General features: G+C 50.9%; 1 protein-coding gene across 1 annotated transcript in view; it reads right to left on the bottom strand.

The window, feature by feature from the left end:
* The window catches only part of LOC144953511 (interferon-induced very large GTPase 1-like), a 42,364-nt gene extending 28,698 nt beyond the window's left edge, over window positions 1-13,666 (bottom strand). Inside the window, exon 1 of the mRNA XM_078884055.1 lies at window positions 13,169-13,666. Coding sequence (XP_078740181.1) covers window positions 13,169-13,666 — 498 coding nt within the window. The remainder of the gene's footprint in view (window positions 1-13,168) is intronic.
* Window positions 13,667-15,687: the final 2,021 nt, after the last annotated feature.

Raw genomic sequence — 15,687 nt, 5'->3', positions numbered from 1 at the left:
ATATGGCTCTACACAAGGGCTGTGCGTGCACTTGTCACCAGAAAAGTAGGTTCAGCCGGAAATAAGAACATCAGGTCTCCCAACCTTTTCAGTCCAGTCTCAGCTCGCAAGCACCGGGCAATGAACTAAGCACGATGTGCCGTGGTCAATTGTTCGCCGGTATTTAGCGTGGTCTCTAACACGAATGGCGAAATGTTTTAGACAGTTTTCTCTCAGACAGAAAACCAACAAGAGCGGGGTTGAGGGACAGGGGAAACGCTGAGAGAAGGAGGGGGTGAGGTACAAAGAATGTAGTTGACAGTGCAGTATAACCTTAACAAATATGCCGTTTATAAACTTTAACGTGTGCAGGCGTTCTCTTTGATATGTTACTCGTAGTTGTTTGGCAATGGAAGTGTCAGAGGTGGGACAAAGTCATTGTTATGCAAGTCCAAGTCGAGTCGCAAGTCATCAAATTCATGACTCGAGTCTGACTCGAGTCCAAGTCACATGACTCGAGTCCACATCTCATAGGTGGGACAAAGTCATTGTTATGCAAGTCCAAGTCGAGTCGCAAGTCATCAAATTCATGACTCGAGTCTGACTCGAGTCCAAGTCACATGACTCGAGTCCACACCTCTGGGAAGTGTCCACCAGCTCCGAATGGCAAGCGACCACAGTTAGCCGGGTTATAAAGAAAGTGATATCCACGCCACATGCATCATAGAACTTTTATAAAAGCTGCTTCATTCAACAAATGCCAATTATTTACATGAGACATTTTTATTTGGTCTCCATGCTCGTTTTCACGAGAGCATTACTTCAACAAAGGTTTAGTCAGGACCATTATGAATGAGTGTGTGGCTTTAGGTGAGCAAAGATCTGTCAATGATCTACAAAAAAGATATGTTCAAGAGGAAAACACCAAAACATTCGCACAGAAATGCTCATGTATCGCTTTCTTTATTGCATTTCTAGGAGGGATCTCGGAGGTGCTGATATCCATTACAGCCAAGTGTAATTCAATTCACTCTGTATGATTAGGAATGTTAAACAAATCACACTCATCAGTTCAGTCTTAGTTTGCAAGCACATGAACTGCAAGGGCTGAAAAGACACTCACGTAACGAGTTGTTACATTGTCACCGCTCCATCCCTAGACCCCAAATTCAAGGTTTAGCAATTGTAATCGTCAGAAAGTCGCTTATATATAATGGCGATAAATGAGCCGATTATCGATTTAGTGCGATTTCTATTTATTTATTTACTATTGCCGACCGGCGTGTAACGAAGCACGCCGTTGTGCATGCGTAAGGGCGGTTGCCCCTGGCAACGGGCGGTTGGCCCCTGGCAACGGGCGGTTGGCCCCTGGCAACGGGCAGCAACGCCGTCGCTGCAGGGTAGACGCCATTTTTAATTCCCGTTAAAAATATGCGCACGCATTAACACGCGACGCTGAAGTAAATTCATCAAAGTTTCACGTCCTCTTCACTCCCCCCCCCCCCACCCCAATGTGTGCAATTATTATCATAGGGTCGGTAGATAATAAAATTATAGCGATTAGACAGTATTATTGTAGCGCGGGGGGGGGGGGGGTAACGGCCACAGCACCCAGCCTCGGCCGGATGGACAATCTAGGCGAGGCCGGAGGCTCTGCACGGTACTAGGCCTCGACACCCCACATGTCTCAGGCGACGACTTTGTGGTATAAACTCGATATAACCAGCGTTGCCCTGGGGAAAATACATTTAAAATCTTCTGAAAACTTTAAAACATAACATACCAATGAAAATACAACTGTGTAATTAAAATTCTAAACCCGACCGCGTCAAGAATCGATTCTCTGAATCGCGAAAAGAATTCGAAGGTTGTAGATTCATTTAGAATCGCCCTATTCCCGTTTAATATAAGTTTGTTATAGAGTCGATATAAACTGCTACGAATGGGAAATATCCGGCGTTGACCGGGGCAAAAATATAATTAAAAACTCCTGAAAACTTAAAACATAACATACCAATGAAAATAAAACTCTGTAATTAAAAATGGAAACCTCTTACGCGCCAGGAATCGATTCTTTGAATCGCGCAAAGGAATCATCGAAGGTTGTAGATTCCTTTAGAATTGCCCTATTCCCGTTTAATATACTTACGTGTCGCCACGTTTGCTTAACATTTCCGACACACACATTCACACATTTAGCTTTTACATTTAACATACAAAACGTCAGCATGTACTGCTGTCATCATAGGCAAAAATATATACACCTTCACCACTCTCCTTCACCACTCTCCCTCACTCACCATCACCACTCACCCTCACCACTCACTATCACTCACCACTCACTATCACTGACCACTCACACTCACCCTCACCACTTACCCTCACAACTCACCCTCACCACTATTCCTCACTACTTACCCTCACCACTCTCCCTCACCAATCACCAATCACCCTCAAGCATACTTGGCGACACGTAAGTAAGTTTTTAAAACGGGAATAGGGTGAGTGGTGGTGGTGAGGGTGAGTGTTGAGGGTGAGTGGTGAGTGGTTAGGGTGAGTGGTGAGCGTGAGTGGTGAGTGGTGAGCGTGACTGGTGAGGGTGAGTGGTGAGGGAGAGTGGTGAGGGAGAGTGGTGAGGGAGAGTGGTGAGGGAGAGTGGTGAGGGAGAGTGGTGAGGGTGAATGGTGAGGGTGAGTGGTGAGGGTGAGTAGTGAGTGGTAAGTGGTGAGGGTGAGTGGTGATTGGTGAGGGTGAGTGGTGAGGTTGAGTGGTGAGCGGTGAGGGTGAGCAGTGAGGGTGAGTGGTGATTGGTGAGGGTGTGATTGGTGAGGATGAGTGGTGAGGGTGAATAGTGAAGGTGAGTGGTTGTTGTGAGGGTGAGTGGTTGTTGTGAGGGTGAGTGGTGAGGGTGAGTGGTAAGAGTGAGTGGTGAGGGTGAGTGACGGTTGTGAGAGGTGATTAGTGAGTGGTGAGGGTGAGTGGTGAGGGTTAGTGGTGAGCATGAGTGGTGAGGGTGAGTGTTGAGCGTGAGTGGTGAGGGTGAGTGGTGATTGTTGAGGGTGTGATTGGTGAAGATGAGTGGTGAGTAGTGAGGGTGAGTGGTGAGGGTGAGTGGTGAGGGTGAGTGGTGAGGGTGAGTGGCGGTTGTGAGTGGTGATTAGTGAGGGGTGAGTGGTGAGGGTGAGCGTGAGTGGTGAGGGTGAGTGGTGAGCGGTGAGGGTGAGTGGTGAGCATGACTGGTGAGTGGTGAGGGTGAGTGGTGAGGGAGAGTGGTGAGGGAGAGTGGTGAGGGAGATTGGTGAGGGTGAATGGTGAGGGTGAGTGGTGAGGGTGATTGGTGAGGGTGAGTAGTGAGGGTGAGCGTAAGTGGTGAGGGTGAGGTTGAGTGGTGAGCGGTGAGGGTGAGCAGTCAGGGTGAGTGGTGATTGGTGAGGGTGTGATTGGTGAGGATTGGTGGTGAGGGTGAGTAGTGAGGGTGAGTGGTTGTGTGAGGGTGAGTGGTGAGGGTGAGTGATGAGGGTGAGTGGTAAGAGTGAGTGGTGAGGGTGAGTGACGGTTGTGAGAGGTGATTAGTGAGTGGTGAGGGTGAGTGGTGAGGGTTAGTGGTGAGCATGAGTGGTGAGGGTTAGTGGTGAGCATGAGTGGTGAGGGTGAGTGTTGAGCGTGAGTGGTGAGGGTGAGTAGTGATTGTTGAGGGTGTGATTGGTGAGGATGAGTGGTGAGTAGTGAGGGTGAGTGGTGAGCGGTGAGGGTGTGCAGTGAGGGTGAGTGGTGATTGGTGAGGGTGTGATTGGTGAGGATGAGTGGTGAGGGTGAGTGGTGAGCGGTGAGGGTGACTGGTTGTTGTGAGGGTGAGTGGTGAGTGGTGAAAGTGGTGAGGGTGAGTGGTGAGGGTGAGTGGTGATTGTTGAGGGTGTGATTGGTGAGGATGAGTGGTGAGGATGAGTGGTGAGTAGTGAGGGTGAGTGGTGAGGGTGAGTGGTGAGTGGTGAGGGTGAGTGGCGGTTATGAGTGGTGATTAGTGAGTAGTGAGGGTGAGCGTAAGTGGTGAGTGGTGAGGGTGAGCAGTGCGGGTGAGTGGTGATTGGTGATTGGTGAGGGTGTGATTGGTGAGGATGAGTGGTGAGTGGTCAGGGTGAGTGGTGAGAGAGTGGTTAGTTTTGAGGGTGAGTGGTGAGGGTGAGTGGTGAGTGGTGAGTGGTGATTGGTCAATGGTGATTGGTGAGGATGAATGGTGAGTAGTGAGGGTGAGGTTGAGTGGTGAGGGTGAGTGGTGGTTGTGACGGTGAGTGGTGAGGGTGAGTGGTGAGGGTGAGTGGTGAGGCTGAATGGTGAGGGTGAATTGTGAGAGTGAGTGGTGAGTGGTGAGGGAGAGTGGTGAGGGAGAGTAGTGAGGGTTAGTGGTGAGGGTTAGTGGTGAGAGTGAGTGGTGAGGGTGAGTGGTGATTGGTGAGGGTGAGTGGTGAGGGTGAGTGGTGAAGGTGAGTGGTGAGGGTTAGTGGTGAGGGAGATTGGTGAGGGAGATTGGTGAGTGGTGAGTTGTGAGGGTGAATGGTGAATAGTGAGTGGGAGTGGTGAGTGGTGAGGATGAGTGGTAAGGGTGAGTTGTGAGTGGTGAATGGTGAGGGTGAATGATGAATACAGTCAATATGCACTGCTGTAATCATAGCAGGTACCACCACCACAGTATGTACTGCTCTCATCAGAGCAGGTACCACCACCACCACAGTATGTACTGCTGTCATCATAGCAGCTACCACCACAGTATGTACTGCTGTCGTCATAGCATGCGCCACCACACTCGGTATGTACTGCTGTTATCATACCAGGTACCACCACCACAATATGTACTCCTCTCATCATAGCAGATGCCATCACAGCAATATGCACTGCTGTATTCATAGCAGGTTCCACCACAATATGCACTGCTGTCATCATAACAGGTACCAACACAGCAGTATGCACTGCTGTAGTGATATCAGGTACGACCTCAGTCGGTATACACTGCTGTAGCGATAGTAGATACTGCTATCGAGTTGGTAAATACCGCTATAGTAAATACCAAAACAGTCAGTATATACCACTACAGTCAGTCAATACTGCTACAGTCAGTATATACTACTATACAGTCAGTACATACTACCACGGTGAGTAGCTACTAGAGTCAGTAGATACTATTATAGAGTGAGTAGATACTGCTATAGATTTTGTAGTTACTACTATAGTCAGTGGATACAACTATAGAGTCAGCAGATACTATACAGTTAGTCGTTACGAGTATATAGTCGGTAGATACTACTGTAGGCCCAGTAAATACTACTATGGTCAGTAGTTATTACAGTCACTAAATACTACTACACAGTCAGTATCTACTACTGGCTCAGTAGATACTACGGTACAGTCAGTAGATACTACTACAGAGTCAATAGATACCACTTTCTCTGTTGTATGTAAGGTGTTGTTAGTATATATACCTACGAGGGGTAAATATATTTTTTGAGGGGGGGGGGGGGGAGACCACAATTTTCGGAAACCTTTTGACATCAACTATTTACCCTACACTTTCTACAACTTTTTGGACTTGTGAAAGCCTCTTATATATTTGTTGGTGGAGAAATGTACAAACAGCCCACCGGGCTTTGACAATACCTTAGTATCTGTGTATATATATGTAAGGTTTTTAAGAAATATATTTTTCACCCGGGCAAAGCCGGGTACTTCCGCTAGTATGCCTATAAAATTATCCATTTCCAAAAACGTCACTAATTAGTTACTTGTCCTTTTAATGCAGTTGTATAGATAAACGTCTTGAGAAAATCTGGCCTGATCATTATATGACCTAACGCATATATCAATAATGATTCATTATTTTATCTGCTAAAACCCGGTTGTTTACGTAATTTTATTGGCAAAAACAACCAAGTGCACACAAACACACATCATATGTTTAAGTACAATGACGGATAGTGCCTCATAACCCAACTGTCTATAGCATAATGCTTCAGCGTTTATACTTTAAACATTAACCAACCCACTTTGACCAGCTTGTAGAAGTGGAGTCAAAGGACCCGCACAGTGCGAGAAGGCTCTCATCAAGATATGGCTCTACACAAGGGCTGTGCATTCACTTGTCACCAGAAAAGCAGATTCGGCCAGAAATAAGAACATCAGGTCTCCCAACCTTTTCAGTCCAGTCTCAGCTCGCAATCACCGGGCAATGAATTAAGCACGATGTGCCGTGGTCAATTGTTCGCCGGTATTTAGCGTGGTCTCTAACACGAATGGCGAAATGTTTTAGACAGTTTTCTCTCAGACAGAAAACCAACAAGAGCGGGGTTGAGGGACAGGGGAAACGCTGAGAGAAGGAGGGGATGAGGTACAAAAAATGTAGTTGCCAGTGCAGTATAACCTTAACAAATATGCAGTTTATAAACTTGTACGCGTGCAAGGCCATTCTCTTTGTTAAGTTTGCGAAAAAGAGCTTCACAGCTCACCGCATTTTTCCAGGATTAATCATCTCATTCCGATTCCGGACGACCCTGGGTAAAGCTGTCACCGCTGCCACCACCACTTGTAATGAAGCACGCTGAGTGGCTCACTTTTTCTCGTTATCTTCCAAGTTCACCTCCACACAAAATAATAATTATTAGTTTTTTATATATTTTGTGTAATGTATGCCAATTGCATGTCAACGCTGTACACTGATTATATATTCGCTATGACTGAGGACTCGATCTTTAGAGGTTTATTTTATTTAACGTAACGTAGCATAGGACCCCGTCGTCATGAGATAATGCCGACGTGGAGATCGTATGAACGAGCAGACCGCAATGACTTGAAGACAGTGATTACGTGAAGACAGCTACAACGTGAAGACAGTGACGATGGCCCGAGTCCCTCTCCACAGACGCCGAACATCCCTTCTTGCCCTGCGTATATCCTCGTGGATTCTCCGGGGAAATTTCCCCAGCTGTCCCCTTTGGACACTCTGGGAAATTTGCCAACCAAGGACTTCTGGGGAATTTCCCAACCAAGACCCTCCAGACTTGCTGGCACCTTGTCTTTGCATGCAGCCTCGCTGACACCTTGTCTTCACCTCGAGACTTACTGACACAGTCTTTACATCACTAGAAAATGTTTTAGCCATCTTGTCTAGTAACCATTTTTAGTGGAACAGTGCGTTAGGGCAGAACCGCGGTAATGCATTTTGTAATATGACGTGCGACGATCGCTAACTCAACAGGCTATTTTAAGGGGTGAGTAGTGTGACCCCACTCACCCAGTAACAACAACACATTTAACAACAAAACATCCGCACGTAGCTCAAGGGGTGGATCTTGAATTCCCCTGGGTTGGTTTTCGACCTACTAGCGCATCCTTGCGCACTTTGAGCAGGTTCTCGATGCCGGTCCCTTGTCTTATGCAGAATATTGTGCCATCCCGAGCGTTAAGAGTTCGTCCACCTGCCGTCCCTTGACGAACTCGGGCTTTAGATGCGTGGAAACTGTGGGCGGCACAACAACTTCCCTTTGGCGTGCAGTTTCTGTAGCCGAGCGCCCCGGCACGTCAGATACACCAGACGTCGGCCATACAGGACATGGGGATGAGCTGTCTGGGTGTGGTTGCACATAAGGTTTGAGACGTGACGAGTGGATAAACCAGCGGCGACGCCCTGTCTGTATTCATAAACACTGCAGCCGTTTCACCTCTATGACCTTCACTGGACCTTGCCATGGGCAGTGCAACTTAGGAGACGTTCCCGGCGGTACCTGTGGGCAATGTACCCATGCCCTGTCCCCGACCGCCCATGGAAGCACGTGTTCCCTCCGCCTGGTGTTCATTTCATTAGCGGCTTTAGCTCTGGCGGTGTTTTCCCTGGCTGCCTCGCGTGCCTTTGACACACGACTCAGCGTAGCGTGCATTGGCCCAAAAATGAATGTTTTATTCTTCATCCCTGAGGCTGTACCCAATTAAGTTTCTATGGTTGGTTCATTCTCCCGACCATACATAAGAAAAGCGGGGAGAATCCCATAGAGGCGTGTGGGGCTATTCGATGTGCTGCGAGAACTCGCGGAACATGTGAGTCCCAATCTGTTTGTGCCTCATTTACCAATTGGCAGAGCATAGATTTTATGGTTCTGTGCAAGCGATCCACCATCCCATCCGTTTGAAGACGGTATGGTGATGTTTTAATCCTTTGAGTGCCTAGTGTCTCACACACTTCGCGCAGCAGTTTGGATGAAAAATTCTGCCCCTGGTCAGTGAGAAGCTGCTCAGGGGCACCCTTGTCCAAAGCGTAGCCATGGAGGAATTCCTCTGCGATGGATGCTTCTGTTTGGTCAGGCAGCAGCCAAGCCATAGCCTAGCGGGTAAAATAGTCTACTCCAACCAATAGAAACTTGTTTCCCTTTTGAGTACACGGAAATGGTCCCAGGATGTCTAGTGCCACCATTTCATTGATTCGGGACACGGGGATGGATTGTAACGGGGACTGAGATTTTTTCAATAGGGGCTTTCGGCACGCATATTCCGTGCAACCCGCCACAATATGGTGGACATCATTTGACGTCCCCGTCCAATAAAAGTCCCGTTATGAGGTTAGGAGTGTTTTCCGGTGGCCGAGGTGCAACAGGTTAATTTCGTGTACCCCTCGAGTTAGTTTTTCCCGCAGGGAAGTGGGTGCTACTATGCACTGACGATGTTAACAACCCTTCTTGGAGCACAACTCGCGAGACTCCCTTAGAGGTGGGGTTGTGGTAATTTGCTTCAGCGTGGCACCGCAAAGTTTACAGAGAGTGTGATGCCGCAGCAGCGAAGCCGTTCTGTCGGCGCACCACCTATGGTCCCACCACCGCCAAGTAGCCTGGCCGATACTGCTCTCCCCTCACTGCCCCCCACATGAACACCCGCACCCACCCCCACATAGAGCCTCGCGGGAAAGTCGCCTGGCCCACAGGTTTTCACCCAGGAGCCCTCCTCGTGGAGGGACATTCTCCACGGTTTTTCCTGAGGCAAGGGAATTGATTGAGGCTTTCCCCAGGCTAAATTGCACTGCAGCGCCGTGAATCAACGTGAGGTTACACGGTCATGACGAGGCTGCGCAGCCCCCGCGGTTAAGACACACACCACACACACGGGTCGGCAGGCAGGTAGGGGGGCGTAACCACGAGCGGCGGGAAAACAGGGCAGGCCCTCTGATTGGTCGGGCGAATTGGGTTCAGAATGTCGAGAGGTAGAGTGGTTTCCTCGCCGATTTCAGCTCCGATTCACGTAGAGGGTAATCTCAGTCACACGGGGAATAAACCATTAGTAATCAATAAACCGTTTCGTGTGCTTTCTGCGAAGTGTGGAGAGAGTGGGAACGTGGTGTGTGTACGGGCGTACGTAAAGAGCGCGTGCGTTTTCAGTGATAAAACGACCACATGTCGGTGCCGTTGCTTGCGCTGCGAGGGCGTATTTACCCACGTGTTTGCACTCACCCATGCGTGTTCACTCGGGGCTTATCGCGCATGCCTTATCATCCGTAGCGTGTTGTTGCCCTGGGAATTAACGGGCAGGTCCTCCGGCCGCTGATCCACTATTGCATGGGGGAGCAGCGTCGTGTGGTATTAGTGGGGGTTCACCGCACCAACGCGTGGATGTGCAGGAGCGGCAGCGTAGCGTTCACAGATTGCTTAATTAGTTCCGAGCCGCTCCGAGGAGGTAATCAGTAACCAAGCCGTGTTGACGCAATGGATTAAAGCCCTGCCGGTAAAGAGCTCCGATTAATTAATAGATTCCGAAAGGCTGCGACGGCAAATAATTCAAGGGCGGGCGGTGGGTGCCGCGTGTGTGGAACTGCGCCACGAGGTACGCGGGTACACGCGGGCATATTCATACAGAGGTTGTTGCAGTTGTGGCAGTGGTAGGTGTGGTGGTGGGTATTGTGGTGGTTGTTTTGGTGGTTAGTCGTACGGCCAGTGGGCTCGCGCTGCGCCGAGGCCGCGCATCCTCATACTGCTATTTTTAGCGCGAGTCGTAGCGGGCGAGGTGAGGTAAAAATAGCGCGGGCGGCTGCCGCGCTATTTTTAGCCGTGTGCACGGGGGGAATAGCAACGTGCGGGTAGTTCCCACTAATGTTTGAGGGAATGACCGAGGTGGCCAAGGGCCAGCCGAGAGTTATGTCTCACAGAGGGGAAGCGGCAGCAGCGAGGAGTGAAGAAGAAGAGGAGGGAGGGGGAGAGGAATCGGGGGGCAGCAGCCTCAACAAGAGCTGTCCTCCATTTGGAGTTTCCCCTATTCCAGCAGTGTAAGCCCCAAATAATTATCCGTGGGTGCAGGGCCGGCCCGAGGCATAAGCGAACTAAGCGGCTGCTTGGGGCCCCCTGGCCACCTTCTAGCACAGATGAGTCTGCGTGGTGGGAGGGGGGCCCCCAAATCAAATTCTGCTTAGGGCCCCCAAGAGGCTCGGGCCGGCACTGCGTGGGTGGAACCACCCCGGCAGGTTCTGTCTCGCCGAGCGCAGCCACGACCTTTGGCAAGCCGGCTGCAGGAGGTCTGCAGCGTCCTGCACCCAACGCACATGCACACCATTCTTCCGGCGGCAACCGAGATAATGCGTCCGCATTGCAGTGCCTCAAGCCCTTTCGATTGACTACGTGGAAGGAATACTCTTGCAGTATCTCTAGCCAGAGCGAGAGCTGACCCAAAGGCTGGTCCACTCGTAGGGAGTGCTGCAGGGCTGCATGGTCAGTACGAATAACGAACTCCCTGCCATATAGGTACAGCCTATACTGTTGGGTGAAGTATACCATGGCCAAAAGTTATCGGAGGGTGACACAATAACGCTGTTCTGCTGGTGTGAGGACCCGACTTCTGTAAGAAATAACCCTCTCAACCCTGCCTTTAACTTGAGAGAGAACATTCCCTATGCCAAGGTCACTGGCATCTGTGTCCAAGATAAATGGCAGGGAGAAATCTGGATAATCGAGGGGGGTGTATTAGCGAGGCAACTTCTCAGCTCTACAAACGCAGCCTCCTCCTCCCCCCATTGAACCCTATGGTTTTTGGCCTTCAGAGCGTGTAAGGGTTTTGCAACTGTCATGAACTGTGGAATAAACCGGCTGTAGTAGGAGGCAAATCCAACGAAACTGCGCACCTCCCCTACCGTCTTCGGGGTTGGCCAGTCAAGTACGCATGCCGTTTTGTCTGGATCTGTCGCTATGCCAGAAGCGTTAACAATGTGGCCCAAATAATATACTGAGGCTTGTTAAAGATGATATTTTGCAGGTTTGAATCAACCGTAAATGCTCCTCGAACGTGCGACCGAATACAATAACATCATCCAAATAAATGAGGCACGAATCCCATTGCAGTTCTGCTAGGACTAACTCCATGAGCCTCTGAAATGTGGCCAGTGCCGAATGTAATCCCATGGGAAGACAATTAAAATGGTACAGCACTTGAGGTGTTCTATATTCAGTTTTTGGTTTTGATTATTCGTCCAAGGGCAGCTGCCAGAACCCCGAAAGTAAATCTAATGTGGAAAAAATGGGCATCCCGATAATGCATCAAGGGAGTCGTCCATCCGTGGACGCGGATATGCATCTGCCACTGAGACTTTGTTCAATTTTCGGAAATCAACGCAAAATCTCCGGCTTCTGTCCTGCATTTTAACCAATCTCACCGGTACTCCCCAGGGGCTTGTTGACGGTGAGATTATATTCGTTGGCAACATTTCCTCTGCTGCCAGCTGTACATTTTAATTTTCATTAGGACTCAGCTGATATGAGTTCTGTCTAATGGGAGCAGCATCGCCCGTATAAATGTGATGCTGTAGCAACGAGCTACGACCAATGTCGAATTTGCTTTTGCTAAAAATGTCAGAAAATTGTTGTATCAACGACCGTAAATTGTTGCGTTTCCCCCGCACATTTCTTCTGCCCATTTATCATTAACCTCGGCCCTTTTATCCATTCAGCAGCCTCGCAACCTGCAGCCATCACGTGAGCCAGCACCGTACCCGCCTGGACCACTGCGGGTCTCACTCCTACATTTAGGACCTGAAAAATGGCTCCTGGTTCACCCGTAAAATCATCTGCGCACCCACCATCGTGAGGCCTCGGGTCAAAGTGTTTGAAGGAGTAAGGAACACTCCCGCCTCAGGATCAGTCGATTCAAGGCAGTTGCGGTATCGTAGATGGACTAACATTTGCGTGGCTGGCGGAATCTCTATTGATTCCTTAACCAATACCACAGTGGAATGATTCGCAACCTGACTTTCAGCTGGGGAGTTCAGAAAAAATAATCACTGTCCTAACATCATTTCGAAACTTCCTAAATCTGCCAGAAATTTTAGGGGCATTTTACTAAAAAAATCAGTACCCAAGAGACATGGTACTGCCAGTGCTTTGAAAATCAATAAAGGTCCCGTAATTTCTAATTCTCCAATCTTTGCACGAGCTTCTACCTGGACCATGATTCCCATGCTCCCTCCATTAGCCGCAATACACCCATTTCTTAGTGGCATAGCGCAACTACTCCCTGATGGCAACGTGTCAAAAATTATTCATGAGATGATAGTGGCCGAGGCCCCCGTGTCTATTAGCATGCGTACCTCTACCCCCTCGATGTAGCCAGCCACTGCCGATGTGCCGTATCTGCCGGCCGACGCCGCCACAACCCGGCGAGCCAACTTCCTCCATTGGGTGCTCGAATGTGGCCAGCCGCCTAGAGTGGGAACCTGCTGTACCTCGTCGATGGCTAATGGATGAGGGATGTATATGACGTTTGAACTCTGCGCATAGATGCGTGAGGTGGTTTGGGCTGGATGTCTGGTGTGTCACGACTTGCCTGTCTGGGCTGTGTAGCGGACGTCAGCGGAAGAGTGGGATGTAGGTGACGCTGCAGTTGGTCGGGCGTCGCTCCGGAATCCTCGGGCGATGTGTCCAGGCTGACCACATCTGAAGCAGGTGATGGCAGGTCTCTGCTGTGGGGGGTCGCCTCCCGCTAGGCCTCCTATCTCCAGGCCGCCACGAGGTCTCCCCCTGCCACTGAACCCAGCCTTGTACTGCTGTCCCTTCCCTCCCCAGCTCCGGTTGCTCCATGTTGATCAGGCAGTCGAGGCACCGCTCAACTGGGGCTCACCTGCCCAGGTTACTACCCAAGGCCGCTGGTTCATGCTGTCATCAGCTTACAGGCACCTGGCTACCCATAGGGACGTCTGTGCTTCTTCATCAACGACAGGCAGCACGATCCCCATCTCCTGCGCCAACACCAGCAATTTCTCCATCGTTAGCGAGTGCAGTGCGGCCAGATTCATACGCAGATATCCCGCCTGCCAAAGCGCCATCAAAGCTCTGCGGTAAGCGAGGGGCGTTTCAGCCTCCCCCCGCCTCCATTGCAGGAACTTCTGCCGCGTATTGGATAGTGGCTCAAAGACGTCCGCCATCTCCCTGTAGGCCCGTAAAATTGTGGACCTCGACTTGACTGGAATGGCTCGGAATGCCGCAAGAGCATCGTTGTCGAGGGCCGTTGGCAGGACCCGCAGAGCCTCCTCTTCCATCAACCCTTCGGACTGGTAGGCCACCTCAAAACGGCGAGTAAAAGCAGCCCAGTCCCCGCCCGCAGTGACGAATTCTTTGACAGGGGGCAGCAGTCGCGGTCGATCTGACGCTCTCTCTTGCGTCCTTGGAGCCGGTTGCTGCATCACGTTGGTCACCAAAAATATTGGCCGCCGGTTCCTGCGTCGCATATGCCGCGGTCGCGGCGGGATTTGTAGTCAGTGATCACAGTTGCTCTGCCGCAGCAAGCGTCGTGGCTGGCGATCGCGCGGGCTCTTCAGTCGCGTCTCATCCTGCGCTCTCCATGGCCCCCCTGCTCGCCCCCGTCGCGTCCAGCTGCAGTGAGAGCTGCGCGACGGCTGTGAGGAGCAGGTTGAGCCGTCCTGCAACCTCCTGCCTCCGTGGCTTGCGGCTGTGGTTGCTGGCATCCAGCTTCATCTCCTCCCGCCATTCCAGATCGTTCCAGGATTTTGTTGACGGGATCCCTGTTCCCGGGGATTGCTTGGAGGGGGGCTTCTTCAAATTCCTCTCCTTCATCCGAAGGTTGCACCCGGTGGGTTTTTCTTCTGCCGCATCTTAACATTTAATTCACCCCACTCCTGACACCAGTTGTAATGACTTCGGAATCGAAATTTAGAGGTTTTTTTATTGCACGTAACGTAGCTTAGGACCCCATCGTCATGAGATAATGCCAACGTGTAGATCGTATGATCGAGCAGACCATGATGACGTGAAAACAGTGATGACATGAAGACAGCTACGACGTAAAGACAGTGACGAGGCACGAGTCCCTCTCTACAGACCCCGAACATCCCTTCTTGCCCTGCGCATATCTGTAGAGGTGTTACATAATGGGGAGAAACGGGCAGTTACACTGGGGTGTCTACATCCATGTCCGCAAACGGTTAACACCCTGGGGGGCTGTGTGGGGGAGACACTGGGATCCCACACAGCCTGCCCCTCGAGGGCATGTTGGTATATAAGGCGGAGAGCGAGAGAGCTCGTGGCAGTCGTTGGGTACAGATCAAGATGAAGAGCCAGTGAAGACTGAAGGCCAGATTGCTAGACCTGGAACTACCCTGACTCGCTGTTCTTGTAAGAGCCGAGCAGGGCAAGTCAGTGGCGACCTCAGAGCAGCGAGGTCTGATGTCCTTGTAAGGGCCAGACTCGTGTGGCTGAGGGTCGGAACCTGCGCCAAAGCTGGGCCAGGTCAGCTAGCCTACATTTGGGGAAGGTTTGGGATAGAGGGAAGTAGGGAGTTAACGGGGAACGTTAGCTGGGGAACACTTCCTCTAATAGACCGGGTGAAGAGGCCGATACCTCTTCAAGTGTTAGAGTCGTTACTCTGCTGTACTGAATTTAATTGTAATAAATACGTGTTGCCTCCATCAACTTCTCCTGCGTCACATATGCCCGTTACATATGTAGTATAGTAAACTACGGCAGTAGACCACTTGACGGGTAGCACACTTTATTAACACTTGGGCTTCCTCAATAACACGTGTGGTCACTACAGCTCACGCTACACGTTCCACCCGACACGTGTGGTTACCACAGCTCACGCTACACGTTCCACCCGACACGTGTGGTTACTACAGCTCACGCTACACGTTCCACCCGACACGTGTGGTTACTACAGCTCACGCTACACGTTCCACCCGGCTACACACACACGGGCATTCCAGCCCCGTAGCATCCGGGGGAACCTCTAGACCCACCCCAGCTCGGGTATGGATCACGACCACTGGGTCCCGCGGCCCGGTCCTCGCACGGACGTCCGGCCCCCGGGTCCCAAGGTCCCGCCTCTGAGCCACACAGGGCCCCGGTCCTTACAAGGACAGCGGGACTAGGTGTCTCAGGGCCCTATCTCTTCCTCCTCCGTCTTCCGTCTTCACTGGTCACCAACTGCTCCCCGAGCGCCCACGCGCACTGCCTTATATAGCCCTCCGCTCCAAGGAGACGGAGCCTATGCGGACCACGATGTGAGCACCCACCCTAGCCGACCAATCATCACGCGCTGCCATACGATCCCTTCTTCCAGCTTGTGTCAGCGCACATAACCAATCACCACGCGCTGCCACACGTTCCATCACTGTCAGCGCGCGTCACCAACACACAGCCAATCACCATCACATAACCCATGACCCCGCGCTGACCTACAATCTCT

This window comes from Lampetra fluviatilis, chromosome 77, assembly GCF_964198595.1.
Source record: "Lampetra fluviatilis chromosome 77, kcLamFluv1.1, whole genome shotgun sequence".
Taxonomy (NCBI): Eukaryota; Metazoa; Chordata; class Hyperoartia; order Petromyzontiformes; family Petromyzontidae; genus Lampetra; species Lampetra fluviatilis.
This window is presented reverse-complemented; position numbering and strand designations above follow the sequence as displayed.